Source organism: Pongo abelii, chromosome 1 (genome assembly GCF_028885655.2).
Source record: "Pongo abelii isolate AG06213 chromosome 1, NHGRI_mPonAbe1-v2.0_pri, whole genome shotgun sequence".
Lineage (NCBI taxonomy): Eukaryota > Metazoa > Chordata > Mammalia > Primates > Hominidae > Pongo > Pongo abelii.
In genome coordinates, this window is record NC_071985.2 from 182,814,814 (window position 1) to 182,835,797 (window position 20,984).

The 20,984-nt window shown below is 41.4% G+C and overlaps 1 protein-coding gene and 1 long non-coding RNA gene across 4 annotated transcripts in view; one reads left to right on the forward strand and one right to left on the reverse strand.

The window, feature by feature from the left end:
- Positions 1-20,223, forward strand: part of FAF1 (Fas associated factor 1) — a 534,212-nt gene extending 513,989 nt beyond the window's left edge. For both annotated transcript variants that reach the window (XM_002810838.5, XM_063712405.1), the window contains one exon: positions 19,974-20,223. In XM_002810838.5, coding sequence (XP_002810884.1) covers positions 19,974-20,057 — 84 coding nt within the window. In that variant the 3' untranslated portion in view covers positions 20,058-20,223. The remainder of the gene's footprint in view (positions 1-19,973) is intronic.
- The window catches only part of LOC129050936 (uncharacterized), a 29,365-nt gene extending 8,835 nt beyond the window's left edge, over positions 1-20,530 (reverse strand). Inside the window, exon 1 of one of the 2 annotated variants that reach the window (XR_008514854.1) lies at positions 20,368-20,530. This is a non-coding gene — a long non-coding RNA (uncharacterized LOC129050936). Of the gene's footprint in view, positions 1-10,515; positions 10,663-20,367 lie in introns of those variants that run through there. The other variant, XR_008514853.1, reaches the window with a different exon arrangement.
- Between the last annotated feature and the right edge of the window lie 454 nt (positions 20,531-20,984).

The following is a 20,984-nucleotide window of genomic DNA, read 5'->3' on the forward strand; positions in this document are numbered from 1 at the left end:
TACTATAAACAAATATAGATCAACACTGTAAGGATGATTTATTTAATACTACCTCTCCTCAGTCACATTTCATAGGCATTGTAGACTGAATCAAGAAAACACACAGGTTGTGGAGTCAAATGGATCCACTCTTCACTGAGTGATCTTAGGTTACTTCATTTCTTGGTAAAATGGAAGTAGCAATACCTGCTTCAAAGGCATATAGTGAGCATTTAAAAATCGATATAAAATGTTTCATTCATATATATGTGATTTCCTAGGAAGATTCATAGGACTCAGCATATAATTATGCTCAGGGCTATGAGTTCCTAGACCAAAAGGATACAAAGCAGAATCAGCAAGGAGAAAAGGTACATGGGCAAAGTCCAGGAGAAACCAGGCACAACCTCCCAAGGTTTTATATATATGTGTGTGTGTGTGTGTGTATATATAAAATATTGATATATTATATATTGATATTAATATATAATATAATGTATATAATATATAATATATAAAATTAGCACAGGGGAAGAATCTAATAGTATAGCTGGTGTGATGGTAATGGTGATTATTTTTCTCCCCAACCCCATTCCCTCCTTCCTCTTTTTTTTTTTTTCTTTTTTTTTCAGTGTTTTGGTTTCAAGAAGACAAAGAATCTTTGTCCAATATTAACTGTTTGGAAACTACCAGTTTTCAAGTAAAGATATCAAACAATGTGCCTTACATGCCTAATAACAAAAGACTGAGAGTGGTGTTCAATTAGAAATATCTAGAGTTTAACATTTGTCTTCTGTTTTACCAAACCAGCAGATTTCTTTCATAATTGGAAATATTCCTGAGTTACTTTATGGTGTTTTTCCTAGTGTGAGAGACAGGCATATTTCCTCATACAGATTTTTTACCTCATTTATGTCAGGGCCCTCTGGGAATTGCTCTGTATAAGTTCATTTAGGGCAGCAGTTATACTGTCTTATTTGCCTTTGTACCCTCAGTTTCTGGCACAGGACTTACACAGGTCTAGCACAAAGTAGAGGCTCGCTGAGCTGTGGGTAGGTAGATGGATAGATAGATGAAGAATGACAGGTATACACTTTGAAGGGTGTGATGATAATTACAACACAGTCTTGTCTATAAGGGCCAACCAAGTCTGGCAGGGCAGATACGACAGGAGAAGATCATCCTGGCAGACTTGTGGCACATACTGCCAAGCTAGATACAACATGAAAAATACACAGATTTGGCTGAATAAAAAGTCCTCTATCAGCGGTGCAGACTGTAATAATACACCTGAGGTTAAGAAATTAGAATATTATTCTATAGGCTGTAGGGAGCTGTTGGTTTTAGAACTGGGAAATACAGTTGATTCCCATTATTCAGAGTAGTTATATTGTATAATGTTTCCACAAACACTGAATTAGTGGATACTCAACCACTGTTCCTAGGGGAAATACAGGGTTAAGTTCTTGTGAACCTCTCGTCACATTTTCATCAACCACTCAGTACATAACTTTGTTATGTATGTTATGTGTGTTTCTGTTTAGAGGCATTTTACTTAGGCCAGGTGCTGTGGCTCACGCCAGTAATCCTAGCACTTTGGGAGGCCAAGACAGAAGGATGGCTTGAGCCCAGGAATTTGAGACCTGCCTGAGCAACATAGTGAGACCCTTTCTCTACACACACACACACACACACACACACACACAAATACTTAGCTGGGCATGGTGGTGCATCCTGTAGTTCCAGATACTTGAGAGTGAGGTGGGAGGATCACTTCAGTCTGGGAGGTTGAGGCTACATTAAGCTGTGATCGCACCACTACACTCCAGCCTGGGCTAAAGAGCCAGGCCCTGCCTCAAAAAAAAAGTGTATATATACACACACACATATATATACATACACACACACATACACGCATGTATGTAAAGACACATTAATGTATACCATCGGTTCATTAACATTGAATTCATAGCTAATAGTCCTAAACCTCGTGCCTGAATGAAGCTTATCTAACACACATATTTTCTCCACAAGGTACATCACAGCCCTCCTTCACTTAGGAACACTAGACAGCACTTCAACACTATGATTGGGAACCATTTTAAATGGAAAATCACTAACAAAAAGCACACAAATGTGAAAAACATGACACTAAATATACTGCAAAAAAAGACATTTTGAAAACAGAAAGAAAGGAATAAGCATTTGCCAAGCAGGAGAAATGTGAACAAAATCATAGAAATATAAATCAGTATGATATGTTTGGGGAATTGCATACAGTTTTCTGTGATTGGAATTTAGGCTATGAAGTCAGGTATAAAGGGAAATAAAATAAGAGATGAAAAAATATGGAAGAGTTTTCTATGCATTAATCCAACAGATATTTTTGAGCACCTGTTATGCACAAGACATTTGGGATATAGTAGTGAATAATTCTATGAAGAACTATACATGGAAAAATGAGTATATTCTATGCATAGTGCTCCACAGAATTCTTTACTACTATACGTCCACTAATTGAGGACAGAATTCTTGCCCTCATAAAACCATTTATAATGCTAGTTTGTTAGTAGGTATTAGGCCCTATGTTAAAAATGAAAGATTGAACTTAGAGCTGCCAAGTGGCTTATACAAATTGACCTAGCTAAGTTGCAGAGCGGTGGCTTCACCTAGGTCTTTTGATTCTACATTTCTGCCTTTTCCCCACTTCTCAACACTGTTGATTATTCTGATTAGGAAGGATTAAAGTAGTGAAAGCCTGGGAAAGGGAGACCAGATATGATTATTGCACTAGAAAATTAAACAGGCTGTGGGAGACAGGACTAAGATGGCAACAATTTGGGATGAAGAGAAGGCAGCAGAATCAGGAAGAAGGAAGGATCAGTGGGATTTAATAATTGGCTATGTCAAGGTTGAGGGAGGATAGGAAGGAGTTTTCAGAGGTGACTTAAAGGTCTCCAGCCTGAACAACTAAAAAGATGGTATAGTACCATAGACAAAAATCAAGGAAGATAAATGGAGAGGCAGGTTCACTTTGGGATTTGTTGAGTCTGAGGGGCCAGGAGAAAGTCTAGGTGGTACTTTCTAGCAGAGAATAGAGATTTAAACTGTGAGGATGGGTCAACACCAGAAAATGCCCCTGGCAGTGACTGGAGCAGATTTGAAGATAAGCCATAGAGAGACTTTATTGGGTAGTAGTTAAAAGACTGAGTTCTGGGCCGGGCATGGTGGCTCATACCTGTAATCCCAGCACTTTAGAAGGCCAAGGTGGGAGGATTACTTGAGCTCAAGAGTTTGAGACCAGCCTGAGCAATATAGCAATACATCGTCTCTACTAAAAATAAAAAAAAATTAGCCAGGTGTGGTGGCACATGCCTGTAGTCCCACCTACCCAGGAGGCCGAAGCAGGAGGAACACTTGAGCCTGGAAGGTTGAGGCTATAGTCAGCCATGATAGTGCCATTGCACTCCAGCCTGGGTGACAGAACAAGACTCTGTCTCAAAAAAAAAAAAAAAAAAAAGGCAAGGCAGGGGAGACTGAGTTCTGGAGTCCCAGACTAAATCTCATCTTTACCATTTCCTAGGTGTTTGATCTTGTGTAAATTACTTAGCCTCTAGGTAGCTCAGTTTCCTCGCTGTAGGATAAGGATAATGATAGTACGAAATTCATAGAGCTGTTGTAAAAATGAAATGAAGTGATATGCATAAAGCACTAGCATAGTAAATGCTCAACATTTCTAAGCTATTATGATGAAATTGATGGCAAAAAGAGGAAAGAGTTGCTAAACCACAGACATATTGAGGGAACCAGTGGCATTTTATGAGAAAACCCATCATTGTATGTTTCTGACCAGATCAAAGAAGTGCACAAAGGAATTTTTTTAATGTGTTTGAGGTTATTACAGCCATTTCAGATGAGCTGAGTAGAATTCAGAGCCTTAAAAAATTTGCCCTTACCGCTTTCTAACTTATTTACAGAGGACTTGGAATGGTGGGGAGCGATGACAATGAATATAGCTATTTCTTTTTGTGCCTATTGTATGCCAGGTATTAGTTCCCTGAAAGATAGATATTGTCTCCATTTTACAAATAAGAACACTGAAGCTCAAAGAGTTTAAATTTCTCAATATTGTCCAATAAGTGTCAATATCAATATTTGATTCTCAAAACCCAGGTCCTTTCCCCATACTATGCTGAACATAAAATGGAGAGACCATTACTGTTTATGTATATTGATATACTTAAACCTTTTCAAAATTATTATTACTATTTTGAGACAGAGTTTCACCCTTGTTGCCCAGGCTGGAGTGTGATGGCTCAATCTCAGCTCACTGCAACCTCTGCCTCCCAGGTTCAAGCAATTCTCCTGCCTCAGCCTCCCAAGTAGCTGGGATTACAGGCATGCACCACCATGCCTGGCTAATTTTGTATTTTTAGTAGAGACAGGGTTTCTCAATGTTGGTCAAGCTGGTCTTGAACTCCCGACCGTGTGAGCCACCGCACCTGGTCGATAACCTTTTCAAAATTATTTACCCTTCCCCAAATAAACTTTTACTTTTTTTTTTTTTTTTTTGAGACAGGGTCTTACTCTGTCACCCAGGCTGGAGTACAGTGGTGTGATTACAGCAGCCTCAATCTCCCCAGTAGCTGGGACTATAAGTGCACACCACCATGCCTGGATAATTTTTGTATTTTTTTTTTTTTTTTTGCAGAGATGGGGTTTCACCGAATTGCCCAGGCTGGTCTCAAACTCCTGACCTCAAGCAGTCTGCCTGCCTCAGACTCCCAAAGTGCTGGGATTACAGGCATAAGCCACCACACCTGACCAAGAAATCAAATAAGCTTTTGAAGGCTGTACATACAATCTAATCTGATTCTATCCAGCCATAAATTAAAAATTGTTAGTTCTGTGCTCCATATTCTAGCTGCTTTCGCAGACACGCTTTGCTCACTTAAAGTCTGTATAATAACCCCATTGTAAACACAAACAACTGCAAATGTGTATGTGCGCAGATTAACCTTTTCTAGACACTCCTTGTAATTTTCAAAGCCAGTACTGGAGTTCTAGAGTGCATTAGCACATGCATCAAATGGCAGATTCCCCAGGACCTCACCGCAGTGCCAACTGCAGCCCCAGCCTACTTCACCAAAACCATACCCTGTTCTTCCTCCAGAACCAGGACCTCAAGCCTTCAGGTTTAATGTCTAAATCTGAATCTTCAGGTTTGGCTGAATCCCAAACCTGAAGATTCTTTTGCTATTTCCATTTTTTTTTCACTTTCCCTCCTCTAATTGGCTTTATGTAAGACCTTGTGTGAACAAGCCTTCCTCATACATGCATTCTTTACTGTGAAAACTAGGGGAAAGAAACCTATTTTCTAGATGAAAAAACTGAGATGCAGAAATGGGAAGTAACTTGCCCAAGGCTTAGGAAAACCAAAAGCAGAAATGGCTGGTTCAAGTTTACATAGTCACAAAGTGAAGGTAAGATATACATTTTTTAAACAAAAAATTGTACACACGAAGTTTGAGACAAGGAGGAAAGAAAAATGTGGAACTAATTGACACCCTAGGGCTGCGCCAGGCATTTGCCTTCCTTGTAGTTTCCTGGTACCCTTTTCCCTCTTGTGGCCCTTTACTGTTCTGAATTTCAGTGTTCTAAATTCTTTTCTTGTCAGCATTCTGCCCTAGACTGTATACTCCTGAGAACAGAAATAGTGTCTTGTTTACTATTATAATCCAGGACCTAGCATGGTTTCTTACATGTAGTAAACACTCCGAAAATACTTGTTTAGTAAATAAATTAGAAGAAATAAAATGTTCCCAGCTATTCATCCACTGTTTTTGTTTGTTTGGTTGGTTGGTTTTATATTTTCCGTCTTACCAGTCAGAAACTCATGGTATCTTCAAGCTTGAGGACAGGCAAGTGAGGGGCCACATTATAGTGACATTCCTGGTTTCTTTCTCTCTCACCCTCCCCTTACCTCCTCCTTACATGGTCTTGGAAGTAACACTTCCAAGTTTGGGGGAGGAGGCATGGCAGGAGCATGGAGTTTCTAGAACTCAAGCACCAGAAGTGACCCATCTGATTAAAATTTTCAGATGTGTTTTTATAGCCAGTTGTCAGCCTCTCATTTTGACATCTCCAGCAAGACATTCTTAGAAGAATGTGGGTGGCACAAGCCTGCAGTGTAGTCCCTGCTACTCAGGAGGCTGAGTCAGGAGGATAACTTGAGCCCAGGAGTTCCAAGCTGTAGTGCACTATAATTGAGCCTGAATAGGCCACTGCACTCTAGCCTAGGCAACATAGTGAAATCTCATCTCTAAAAAAAAAAAATTTTTTTTGTTTGAAACAGGGTCTCTGTCACCCAAACTGGAGTGCAGTGGTGCCATCTCAGCTCACTGCCACCTCCGCCTCCCAGGCTCAAGCGATTCTCCTGCCTCAGCTTCCTGAGTAGCTGGGATTACAGGTGCATGCCATCTACTACCCGGCTAATTTATGTATTTTTAGTAGAGACGGGGTTTCACCATGATGGCCTGGCTGGTCTCGAACTCCTGACCTCAAGTGATGCACCTGGCCCCCAAAATTTGTTTAATCAAAAAAACAAAAGTGAGAAGAATGTAGTGCAGTAGGAAGGGGGTTAAGCTGGGAGCCGCATCTCCTGGGGCAAAATTTTAATTCTTCTAGCCACTTGTTACGTGATCTCAAGCAAGGTACATACGTCTCTGGGACTTTTTTTCTTTATCTAAAATATGAAGAGATTAAGTGTTTTCTTAATTTTCTTTCAGCTCTGATATTATGTGATTCTGTGATTAAATGACCTGGATGTTGATAATACATGCCCCATTGACAACTCTCTTCCAAAAACTAGAACAAAACCATTGGCTTCCTGTTCCTACTGACTTTATTTAAGATCATCTTCTTTCCTTTTATATGACGGTGTCTCTGTCTCAGGCAGTTTGTGAGGACTTAAGCTTTTATTTACTGTAGCTGGAGGCTCCTATAAGCCAAGGCTTTGACAATATTTCACATTTATTTATCTGAGCTAGAGCTTAGGATCAGGTGGCAGCTAAGTCACTTAAGGTTATTCAAATGCATTGAAAATGTTGCTTAATAATTCAGAACCAGTTTTCTCTGTTTAGAGTATTAAGATTTTTTAAATCCTTCTAATTAACCAATTCCAACAGCAGTTTAAATAGGGAAAATTCTGTCCCCTCTGAAAGGGCAACTGATGCAGACTTACTGTCAGCCCCTGTGTCTGTGCAGCAGAACTGACAGAAGCTAAAGCCAGAGAGCTTCCAGAGCCAAGGGAGCTGCTGGAATGACCTGCTGATGGTATCACCAACAGAGTCTGCCTGCTGTAGGAATGAGGCTGGGGGAAGAGGTCTGAGGATGCAGCTCCTCTAGACTCCATTTCTTTGGATTCATGGAGGCTCTAGGGAGGAGTGGGGAGTTTCCATGTAGTCATTCAGTAGATCAGTCTTTCAGCAAACATGTAGTGAACTTACACTGTTTCCAGCAGTATGCTAGGACCTGGGGATAGGTAGCCAGTAAAATCTCTTAAGTGCCCTCAGAATTCAACCTGGCTGGAGAGACAGACTCATAAACAAATAATCAAAAGGCACAACAGATAACTCAGTGTGAGACTGTGGCTGATCCCTTGAGCTACATCCTCTAGGATCTCTTGCCTGGTCAAAGTATAAGAATGCTGTTTTAGCAAAGACAGGGTTGGCATTGCCAGTACCTGCATTCCACTTTAAACACTGACCTTGTGTCAGCCAGCAGACCTTGGCAACTGCCTTGTCTGAGGATCCTAAGGTGAAATAAAGGTATTAGTCCGGTAAACATGGATTGACCACATGCAGGATCATGGGATAGGCATATGAGGGAGAGACCACAATGAACATATATGGTCACTGTGTTCCATGAGCCTATGGCCTAGTGAATGATTCCAGCTATAATTAACTCTGTTACAGGAATAGGAGAAAGATTAATTTAGGCCCTGTCACTTAGGCCTGATTTTATGGAGAAAGTAGCATCTGAGCTGAGCCTTGAAGGACATATAGGTTGGGATAGGTAGAACTGGAGAGAGAGGACAGTCTAGGTGGAGGAAACAACATAGCAAAGGTTCAGGGAGGAAAAGCACAAGACATATTTGAGGAACAGCAAACTGCTCTAATTGTCTGGCACATAGGGTCTATGAGAGGATAATATTTAGAGATCAGCATAGTAAGCAATGTTGGGGCCAAGCCCCTACCACCTGTTCGAAAATTTAGACCCAGATTTCACTTATTTGATGTACTTTTTGAGAGAAAATATTTTGCCACTTCTAAAATGTTGTTACTGTGATAAGCTGTGATGATGCTCATAGCAGGTCCATAAGGTGGTATACCAGACAGATATCAACATCCTTGTTTAACAGACAAGGAATCTCAGAGAACAAAAAGTGACTTGTCCTAGAGCACACAGGTAATCAGAGCAGTATGCTAGGGTCAGGAGGCAGGTTTGCAGTTCCCCAAATGATGCTTATTCTCTGACTCCCCTCCCCAGCTCTGAGCCCTGACCCTTTGTGGATATGGCAACTAAACTATAGGGAATAAGCATGAAGAAAAGGCTGGCCAGGTAAAATGCATATCTCCAGGCACCTTCAAGTACCACTTTCCTAGCATCCTCTCTTCCTAAATACTTTTCTTTCTCATCGTGGTACTTTTGCTTAAGCCCAGGAGTTTGGGAATTTGGGGTATAGGTTTGGTATTGTACAGGCCGCTGCTGGACCAGCCTTCAAAGAAAACACCTGCTCTGTTCATGATTCTTGCCTTCCAGTTTTATAAGCTTTTGGGTAGATGAAATGTACTATCAAAATAGCTCAGAGAGAGCCTTGGTAACATTTAAGATATTGAACGTGCTGCATCTGGTAACTAGAAAATTTAATGATCTCCTGCTGTTTTGGTAATTGGATAAGTAAATACATCAGAATAAATCACACCGGCAAGTCTTTTGTATGTCGTTAGGGACTAAACTCTTTTAACTCCTGTTCAAAGCCCCAGCTCTTGAGTGGTGTTTGTGTGCAGAGCAATGCACACACCAGCTCGCATGGCCCTGCTTGGATATTAAAATTCATTCAAAATGCTCACTTTCTCCCTAGCCCACTCGGCCTGAGGAGCACATGTAGCCCACCACTCCAGATCTCTCTGAAGCCAAGGAGAAAAGATTTTTTCCGAAGTTTGAATGATACCTAATAAGGTATTTGAGTTCTTAATGATCTATGTCCAAACTGTCTTTCCAGCCACGTCTTTCATTGAAGGCCTGCTGGGAGCCTTCTCAGAAACACTACCATGTACAAACTGGGAAAGTGAGGCCAAAGCAAAAGGGGACTATCCTGTTTTGCCAAGGAGTCATTTAAGAACTTTGAGAAGGAGCAGGACAGGATCAGACATTTTGTTCAACTCTCACGAGTGGAAGTGTGAAGGAGATAGACCCAGAGGGATATGGTCTATTAAGAGACCATGTGGTGTTGGGTGATGTTGTCACCAACTTACAGATGAGAAATTTGGATCTTATCTCATGGTAAGAGGTTAAATGACTTACTCAAGAGCACACATGCAGTGCTAGGATTTAAAAGCCACCAGTGCTTTTTTTTACTGCCTCCCTAATTAGCACTTAATCCATGCCTACTAGTGAAACTCTGAGGCTAACAATAATCAGGATCTCTCAGAAGGCTTTTAAGCTGAATTAACAGTTCTAAACCTAACCAGAAAACAGGTGTCTCCCCTTTCATTTGTCTCTTAATGTCTTGTTCCAAACACAGTGGTTAGCATTATGGACCAACCTTTTATACAAGGTCCTGGCTGCTTCCATGGTATTGGCCTCCGAAAGTGAGGCATGTCCCCTAACTCAGTGATTCCCAGCCTTTTTCAAGTCACCACACACATTGAAAATGGTGTTTGTGTGTCTTACTGGAGAACCACACTAGGCTGCTCAGAGTCAGAAGCAACCCAGCTCTGAGGTTCCTGGCTGCCCCAACAGTTGAGAAGAATCAGTATCTTAGCATACCTGTAAGCTGGGCACACTGCTGGGGCTCATCTGTATTAGGTTTGTCTTGCCACACTACAGAATCTTCACTCATGAATTTGCCTGTGTCCAGTTTATGTTTTCAGGGGCAATGAGCTTGCAAATTGTTCTGTAAAGCGGGACTTTCTTTTATTTACTTGAAATTATGTCTTCCAAATTCCAGGACTTTCCAGGATGGGGAAACATGCCTGTTCTCATTCTTTTTATATTCATTTCATGTTCTTTATTCTCATTCTGAAGACTTGGATCATCTCCTGTTTTTAGACTAAGAAGGTTTTTTCCTCCCCATTCCATTCCTAATAGAATCCCCTCTGGGCCTTCCCCACTTATATTGTCATTTAGTAGTATAGTGACCAAAGCCACCATCAAAGATACCACTGCAAGGAGAAGGTTACAGCTCTTGTTTGGTGCCCAGGGTGTCCCTGACAGTGTGCCAAGTTTGAGGCCATTTTAACATTATAATACCTTAGAGCTGATGTCTTCACTAAACAGTCCATCTAAAGGCATAGGCTAGGAATGAAGAATCCAGATTTGCCATGAATGCTGAATAAACTTGGGTAAGTTCTTTCCACTCACTGGGCTTTTCTGTCCCCATATGCTACAGAGATGACCTCTAAAGACCCATCCAGCTCTAACAATTACTAGCTCTGTCATAATTGAATGACTAAATTTCATCCAAATGCCTAAGGTAATAATACACTCTGTTATGGGGGAAATATGCATTTCAGTTACACGAAGGGTACAGTCCTCTCAAGCAAGGGACTTAGAATAAATAGTCTAGTACATGACTACAATACTAAAATAATCTAGTATGGTGGTTAAGAATACAGACTTTGAAGTCAGACCTAGTTTTAAATCCTTGCTCTGCCACTTCCTGCCTGTGCATTCTTAGGCAGATTATATAATCTCGCTGAGCCTCTTGTCCTCATTTTTAAAGTGGAGGTAATATACCTCCCTCATAGAGTTGCAGTAGTGCTTATACAGCACTTAGCACAGTTAGCACCTAGTAAGCTCCCAATAAATGTTAGCTCTTGTTACCATTATTATAATTTAATAAAACAAAGAACAAACAGGGCAGCCTACAAGACACAATTTCTATTCCTCTCTTACTTTAATCTTTTCTCCCTTTGTTCTTCCTTTTTCTTTCATTCTCTCTTTCCCCCCTTAAAAGTCATTAAAGGAAGAAAATGTCCTCGACACCTATGCTTTGCAGCCACAGATGCCCACCCAGCCTCACTCTCTAGCACCCCAGTTGATCTGTCACAGTTCAGTAATGAAAAGAGGAGCATCTGTCACTGTTTCCTGGAAGCCCTCACCCCAGTGCCACTTCTTTCCTGTGGTCCAGTGAGACAGACTGGCCTAGCAACTGCATAGGAAGCTGAGATAAACCATAGAGTAGTCTCATAGTGGGACCCTTCCAGATTGGAAGTTTCATTTTGGGGTGTGTTACCACCTGCAGCAAAGGTAGAAAAGAAATTGCTAAGAGCTATAACTGGCATTGTTGTCATAGTTGTTTATAATAATTATTATTAATAATCGTAATCCCTTATGTTGCAAAGGACTTTATTATTACCAAAGATTTTTTTATACCCTGACTCAGCATATGCCCAGCAATTCCCCTAAGTTCCCCCTCTGATACTTTGTAGGTATAACTGCTTTCTTTAGGGATTCCTAGCTCATCAAAAGGTGTTTAAAGAAAATAGATGATTAGTTGTTAGGACTAAGTTGACAGTAACAAAAGACAGCTTGAGTTCCTGTGTGGAACAACAAAGCCCATTAGGGACATGAGCCATGACATAGCAGCAGAGTGCAGCATTTTTTATGCCCAACAGAAAGCCAGTTAGTCATGTTAACTGTCCTCCATTTAGAAGTAGGTCAGAAGTTGAGAGGCAGTGAAGGGTAATGATTGGATATAGGCTGGAAGCTCACAAACCAGGGTACAATTCTGGCCTTCTCTTTCCTAGCTATGTAATCTTGAGCAAGTCTCTGAACCATTTTTGACCTCAGAGAATTCATCTGTAAAATTGAAATAATAGGAGTACTTATCTCATAGAATTGTTGGGACCATTTAATTAGATAATATATAGAACAACTAGCCTAGTGCCTAGCACCTAACACCAAATGAATGGTAGCTTTTTTTTTTTTTTTTTTTTTTTTTTTTTTGAGATGGAGTCTTGCTCTGTCACCCAGGCTGGAGTACAGTGGCACGATTGTGGTTCACTGCAATCTCTGCCTCCCAGGTTCAAGCAATTCTCTTGTCTCAGCCTCCTGAGTAGCTGGGATTACAGTGTGCACCACCATGCCCAGCTAATGTTTGTATTTTTAGTAGAGACAGTATTTGACCATGGTGGCCAGGTTGGCCTCAAACTGACCTCAAGTGGTCTGCCTGCCTCAGCCTCCCAAAGTGCTGGGATTACAGGCATGAGCCAACACACCCAGCCATGGTAACTTTTTGTAGGGATGATGTTAATAATTACTTATTAAGCTTCTGATACTTAATAGCATGTTTTCCTAATAGAGTAACTAATAGAATAGGTTACTCATAGCATACCAAAAAGATTAGTTAGGCCAGGCACAGTGGCTCATGCCTGTAATCCCAGCACTTTGGGAGGCCGAGGCGGGCAGATCACGAGGTCAAGAGATCGAGACCATCCTGGCCAACATGGTGAAAACTTGTCTCTACTAAAAATACAAAAATTAGCTGGGCATGGTGGCGCATGCCTATAGTCCCAACTACTTGGGAGGCTGAGGTAGGAGAATCACTTGAACCCTGGAGGCAGAGGTAGCAGTGAGCCGAGATCGTGCTACTGCACTCCAGCCTGGCGACAGAGCGAGACTCTGTCTCAAAAAAAAAAAAAAAGAAAGAAAAAGTTTTTCCCCCAAGTTCAAAGTAAATGCTAATTTTGAACAAAATCAAAAGTAAATATAGTCAGCTTCACTATAATCTGGGAACTTACATATGCAGCCCATAAATATGCCTCAGAGTACAAAGAGCTTAGTATTTGAAAGGAGAGGACCTGCGTTCAAGTCTGAGCCCCGACAATTTCTGGTTGTACGACTGTGCATAAGAAATGTCCCTATTTGAGCTTTAGTGTTCTCATCTGTAAAAATGAGGATAAATGAATCCAATCTTAGGATAGCTTTAAGGTTTAGATAATATATGTGAAAGTGTTTTGAGAACTATAAGATAATATTATTATGTATGCATTCTTCAGAACGAACTTTAGTAGCACATTCATTTTGTGTTCAAATAGCTTGGCTTTAAAGAAGCATCTCTTTAAGAATAATCTTTGTTGTGGCTTTACGTTACAGATGGGAAATGTATTTTAAAATTTATTTATGCCCTGACTAGTTGATTTTCCCATCTTTTAATCAAGACCAAACAGACTTTGAAAAAAAAAAAAAGCTGTGACCCTTATATCATGTTACATCAAAACCTAATTGTTAAGTACTTGCTTAGTGCTCTGAGGTTTTTTGGGATTTTAGGAGCCATTAAATAATACCCTTTCACTTAACTAGTTCAAGACTAATTGAAAGACATAAGACCAATTGAAAGATAGACATAGCACTCAGGTGGGGATAAAAATATCACCTCCTTTGTTACCAAAAAAGTTGATCAGAGATTGTGATTTGAGATTAAGCAGCCAAGGGGCTTGCTGATGTATTCTTTGCCTGTAAATTAAACAGACTTGTCCACTTAGTCCATGGTATAGCTGGACACTGCAGGCGCTTGTACTTTGTAACATGAGAGCAGGTTGGTTCCAGAAAAGGAAAAGGAAGGGGCTGAGCTCAGATCCTTCTCCCAAATTCACCAGGCAAATAAGTTTGTTCTCACCCCTGTGTGGGAGATAGGGAACACATCCAGAAGTCACTCCATGTGGATACATAAATGTGAAATAAATACTTTCCCCAACAAGAGTTATAAGTTTTATATTATTGACCCTCACAACAACTCTGGGAGGCAAAAAATGTCTCAATTTTATAAATAAACATTGAATTTTCCCAAGGTCATCAGACAGCTAGGAGATTATAGCAGTGGGAATCCAACCCAGGTATCCCTCCCTGGGATCACACTTCAACAGTTTCAGCCACTGGGGAACTCAAACCACACAGACAACATCTACTTACACATAAAGAAGGCACTGAATCATAGCAGCTTGCATGTGTCAGGCCCTTGATGGCTGTTTCAATCCCTATTATAACCTTTCACCCAGTGGAGAAGGGAACTAGAGCACAAGTAAGCATCTTACTGACTTGGCTAAGAGTTTTGAATTTAAGTGTTTGTATTATATTTCCAAAGCTTAACTGCAATCCAGTTTACTCCATTGAGTCGCCCTCACACTTCTAAAAATGCAAAAATTAAAGCCTAGACAAGAAAAGTGACTCGTCCAAAGTCATACTGCTAGAGTCAGGACTGGAACCCATATAGTCTGGTCCTTTATATCCTGATAACATTAGATAATGTACCCCCTTGGCAGTCAGCACAGAGGAATTCAGAGAGGAGAGGGTTTTCTGAAGTACATAGTCCATAACTGAAGGGATGGATTTCCTAAAGGTTGGAGAAACTTATTTTGCTCTGTCTGTGTCTAATGTAGAGGATGAGACCTGCTTGTCCTTGACATTGGTGTAAGAGGTAAGACGAGAATGGATGAGGTTCTGGAATTTGATCTCTGTGTGGACTCAAAGAGACTTACAGATTTTCTGCCAGCGTGGCAAAGGGTTGCTCCTGAGAGTCAGGCTATGCAGGGTCCCCTCAGCTCACAGTGCTATCAGCACACAGTCTAGAGAATGAAGGTTATTGGTCACCAGAGGCAAGCAAACAAATACTAGACAAAATTTGGTAACAAGAGCTTTTCTGCCTTTAGGATGCTGGAACTTTCTCAAATGCAAATTTTACTTTAAAAGCAGGAACAGGCCGGGCGCAGTGGCTCACGCCTGTAATCCCAGCACTTTGGGAGGCTGAGGCGGGCGGATCACTAGGTCAGGAGATCGAGATATCCTGGCTAACACAGTGAAACCCCATCTCTACTAAAAATACAAAAAATGAGCCGGGCGTGGTGGCGGGCGCCTGTAGTCCTAGCTACTCAGGAGGCTGAGGCAGGAGAATGGCTCAGGTTTATGCTCAGGTACTAAAAAGTGAGAGGCAGAATGATGTAACTAGAAAGAGCCCCAAAACGGAAGTCAGAAACTCTGTGGGTATTGCATATGCAGTGCTGCATCTGCTCCTATTCAACCGTGTGACCTCAGCTAAGTCACTTGACCTCTCTAAGCTTCAGATCGCCCTTCTATGAAATGAAGGGGTTAGATAATTTGGCATTTAAGGAGCTTCCCCCACTCAACCCCAAACATTCCAGGATTCGCAGTGTGGCCTAGGATGAGAATCTGTCACATGGATTCACATTTTTCTCAACAGCAGTGATAGGCTCTTTAGAAAAGGAACCAAAGCCCAGGGAAGTAATAGAAACAGTATATGAAATTTCAATCTGCTAAGAAAATTGATCTAGAAAGGAATAGCTCTGTTTGGCAAAGAACACCTGTCCCATTTTTGTTACATAAACATGTTTCACAAAGCCAATTTGCTAAATTATTAAGCTAATGAGAAAAGATATCCATTCAGGTTTTCTAAGTATAGTGAAGAAAATGTCAAGATGGTTGACTTTCCTTTTCTAACTATAGACAAAGTCAAGCCATACCTCTTATCTGAGAATGACCCTTCTCCCCCAAGGAGTCCCAAAAGGTGAGCTTCTTTGTTGATTTAGAGAGTCAATAATTCAGTAAAGTCCCAAGTAAATGGCACAACACAAGCTCAGATTGGGTTTTTGTATTCATATTTTATAAACATTTCAGGACTTTTTTCCTGACCCTTGACCTATTGCCATTCTTAAAGTGAAGATCTTATATCCCAGAAGCTTGGTTAGAAACAACTTCAGGATCATCTCATCCAACTTCTTTCTCTATGTGGAAACTACTCTCAGCAATACCTCTGACAATATAATGTAGCGGGTTCCAAATCTAGACTGCCTTGATTCACAGCCTGGCTCTGCCCTTAATAGCTCTGAGACCTTGGGCAAGTTACTTAATCTGCTCCAGGGCTCAATTTCTCCATTGGCTTTTTGGCTTAATGGGGATAATAATTGTCCTTACCTCAATGCAAGGGCGTAAAAATGATATAATGGACTTTGGGGGCTCAGCGGGAAGGTTGCAGGGGATGAGGGATAAAACACTATACATTGGGTACAATATACAGTGTCTGGGTGATGGGTGCACCAAAGTCTTAGAAATTACCATTAAAGAACATACCCATGTAACCAAAAACCACCTGTTCCCCAAAAACTATTGAAATAAAATAAAATTAAAATAATTGTCCCTACCTCAGATAACCTACCTTTTATATTAAAGTGCTTGGAATATACCTGGCACAAGGTAAATGCTCAATAAACATTAGCTATTATAGTCATCATCTGCAAGTAAGCCCCTATTTGAGTGCTTCTGGGAACAGCAGAGAGTTCACCCATCCCACCCTCCCTACCCCTTCATTTCCCCAAGGCAGCCTGTTGACATGTTAGTCAGAATCATTCATATCATCAGCTTTAGAGTCAGACCTGAGTATGAAACCTTATTATGTCTGCAGCCTTGGGCAAGATAACCTATGGTATCTTCATCCATAAAATGGAAAGAATCATACCTATTTCACTGAGCTGTTGTGAGGACTAGTTAAGGTATTATATAAAAAATATGTAAAGTACTTAGCATGGTCCCAGCTACATAGTAGGCACTCAATAAATGATAGCTGCTCCTATGATGATGACTGAAGAACAAGAAAATGAAGAACACAGAGAGGAGGGAGAAAGATAAGAGAAGCAGTAGTAGCCACGTCGGCAGCTGCTGTCTCTGTAAAAAGTTGTTTCTGACTAGCTGGGTTCTGCTTCCCTGTGATTTTATTTCACCAGCCCTAGCTGTATCCACCAGAGCTGCACAGAACACAGCTGCTGTGTCTTCTACTTATCAGCCCTTCAGATATTCAAAGGGGGCTGACACAGCCCTCTCCCTACCCATATAGCAACATCAACACCACCACTTCTCAGTGCCCCCTCTCCAGGGAGATATCTCCCATTCTTTAGCTGACTCTCGGAGAACATAGTTTTTAGGCTCTTCCCTAAGCAGGAGGTCCCTCCTGGCATGCCATGTCCTTCTTGAATGGGGCCCAGAGCACTGCAGGACAGATTCACAGCATGGCCACCATCTTGCTGGGGAGAAACATGATGTCCTACATCACCCTAGGTTTCTCTCAGTTGGTTTGTCCAAGCCAGGCAAATGAGAATGGAAATAGAGATTGTCCTTGCTCACTTTGAAATTCTCACCTAAAATGACCTTCAAAGAAAAAAAAATTGCTTGATTTTATTTTTAGGGAACCAGAGGGAGCAGTCAGCACAGCCGTGTTTGCTTCGAAGCAATCCAATGGTGACACAGCCTCACCGAGGCTGTAGACGGGGGTCTCCAGAGATGGAAGCATTACCTGATCAGGAAAAGGGGGGCACTCTTGCTGGGCAGTGGGGAAGAAACAAGAAAGATAGCCTGTTATAGATCAGGGTTCCAGGAGGTTTTGGTCAAAGAGCTGCAGCTTTGAAGTTAGAAAGATCAGGGCCCCTACCCAGTCAGTAATGGCTACAACCTACTGAGTACTCATTGGCTCAGACACTGTACCAGAGGCTGCACCAACATTATTCCATTTAACTATAATCACAACAACCTGTGAAGGAGAAACTATGATTCCCATTTTACAGGTGAGAAAACTGGCTCTCAGGTTATAAAATTTCTTCAAGGTCATATTGGTAGGAAGTGACAGACCTAGGATTTGACTCTAGGTTTGCTTCACTCTTTTTAACCACTGTGCTGTATAGACACTTATTAACCATATGGCTGTAAACAAGTGGTAACCACTTTGGGCTTCAATTTAATCATCTCCACTGTCTTGCATGGTTGTCGTATGGATATGTTGTTTGGCATATAGTAGGCATTCAAGAAATTTTCGTTTCCTCCTTCTCAAATTCCAGCTCTCCCACTCAAAGTGACCAAAGAAAGCCACCTTTCTTGGACGCAACTTTCTCATATGAAAACTGGGTGTGGTTTATGAACCTCTAATCTTGCATATGACAACCCCAGCATGGTGCAACTCAGGCCTGATACTTCAGCCTCCCACCCTCTTTTGCTTCCTAGCACACTATTACAATGATCGTTTCTCCCAGCAAACATCATATTTACAAGCCACAAATAACAAAGTAGAAGATGCTGGAAGAGCTCTGGCATGTTAATTAAGAACAATATCAGAAGCAGCTGGGCAGAAAATGCCAACGAATGAGAAGCAGAGGCAGTGTAGCTCTGTTTGTTGACAGAAGCCAATGAGTATTGTACGTTAATTGGGGAAGTGGGTAAACATTTGCCAGCAGCTTGCCCCTCAGTGCATTGGAAGATAGACAGCAGGCTAGGCCCTTCCCACTTCTTGCCTGTCCATCTGCCCACAACCCAAGAGATACAAACACAGTGTGCTTTGCTCTGAGTTCCTTATAAGCAGAGAGGATTCCAGGGGTGGATGTGTCTTTTTAATGACCCTCCTGAGCATACCAAGTTTCCATCTAGATACAGCTGAAGATAGTTTCCCCTTCCCCTTGCCAGCATGCCTTTGATACTTGGCCTTGGCCCCCAGGGCCTCTGCTTCCCCATATCCCCCACCCTTCCGTGGAAGAAGACACCAGAACCATCTTATTAGGAGCAGCTTGAGTTAAGCAGAAGATAAGATTACCTGCCTCAGGTGCTGCAGTCAGGCCCAGAGCAGCAGAGCAGCAGCCTCAGGCCTGACTAGAGATTGCTTGCCCTCCCATCACACACTTGGAGTTGCCCATTTATCTGTGTGTCCACAGATATCTGTGTGTCCATCTTTACGGTTGCCCTCACACACAGCAGTCATTATGGAACACCTGTTCTCGGCAAGACACTTTGCTAATTATATATTTTTTCTCATTTAATTCTCACAATCAGTCCTGCAAGGTTGATACTAACTCCAAAGCCACAAAACTGATAGCCAACACAGCTGTAATTTAGAGTCTTTCTAATTCCAAAGCCTGTGTCCTTTCCACTAAACCAGTATTACTCAACTTTTAAACATTGTGACCTCTTTTGATAAACAGGAAAGTTTTGTTTCTTCTCTCACTCGCAGATTCAGAAGACCTTCATGTCCCATCCCCGCCCGTTGCCTAGGAGGGCATAAACCTAATTTAGGATCCCTGTATGATTAGTGTATCCCACTGAGCCAAGATTTTGTCTAGCTTGACTTTCAATAGTTCATATTACAAAATTATGATTTTTAAAATTTTTAAAATATAAAGTTGTATTATGACATTGACTCTTTTTTTTCCAAACTAAATATACCATCAACAAGGATATGATATGCCTCCCCTCACCAGGGGAGATAGTCATCATTGGGCATGGTGGAATGGCCATTCTACAGTTTATAATGTAGTTCTAAGAGGAAGATCAGCCCCAAAGGCTTAGCTGTAGTCCCACCAAGCAGAAGAGTCCCTCCTCTCTATTAGGGGCTAACCAAGCAGAGGTCCCTAGGAATGCCAGTCAATTGTTAACCAGCACCTTTCCCAAGGGCCCCCTGTTCTGCCAGCCAGGCTGAGGAAAGGTACCTCCACCAAACTTAACTATGAGATTTGATTTTCCTGAGCCCTGGTTTCCTCACTTATAAAATGAGAATAACAACACCTGCCTTGCAGGTTATTTTGAAGATCAACTAAGATACTGCGAGACTCTTCCATGCTAGTGCATAGTTTCAGAATCAGTGTGCATAGATAAAATGAAGGCCATGTAGGGAATATAGTGCTTGTTTCAGTCTTTTGAATATGTGTTCTTCATCTTTTTAGGTAACTCAACTGGACCCAAATAAATCATTATTGGAGGTAAAGTTGTTCCCTCAAGAAACCCTTTTCCTTGAAGCAAAAGAGTAAACACAGCCCAGCGGTGGAACCAGCCATTCCTTGACAAGCCAGCAGCCTGCGTCAGGAGAAGGGCTCCTCGCCAACCCACCCACATGCTCGTCTCACTCAATTCAATGTCACACTTCTGCCTCTTGCAAAATTGCTGGAAAAAGTAATAATAAATATAGCTACTTAAGATTTCCCATCCATGAGTATATATTCCCAACCCTTATTACAGAGAATTACAACTCTGCCACCCTCCCCTACCCGCTGCACTTCACCCTCCTTCAACGACAAATGCATTGTTCAAGTGTGAGTGATCACTAAGTAGAATTTTTACCTCTCCAGTGCCCGTCTTTTCCCCACAGTGTCTAGGACAGTTCTGTCTGTTCTGTGACACCAGGATGCTGTATATTTGATATATGTCTTTTTATTTTCATGACTGAATTTCTACTTCATCACCTAATTTTAAGGGGCAGAGGGAAAAAAAGTCAAATGAGACATTGTCGGCATGCAGATTAAACACTGTAGGAAAAAAGTATACCATTTTTGTTAGTACTTTCTGACGGCTTTACTAAGATGTAAGGTTTTGTTTGAGGACTGAATTTGACATATATGCAAGATATTTATTTACTGCTGTTGCCTTGGGTCTCCAGGTTCTACCTAGGAAGTATTTGCTGTTCCATTACAGCATAGGGAAACTGTTCAAGCACACAGTGTGAATGTTGAGATCATGTGCAGAGAGGCCAGTACCAAAACTTCAGTATCTGGCCCAGTGGCAAGAGGCTACTGTCAGGTTTGCATTTGGGCAGTTAGAACCTCACAGATACCAGCTCCCAAGCTGCTAGTCCATCAGTGTAAACTGAACACAATTCTCTCTTGCTTTCTCTCTCTCTGCTCCCTCACACATTTGGACCTTGTCACTTGGTGTTTAAGCACCTTGTCTATCAACAAAAT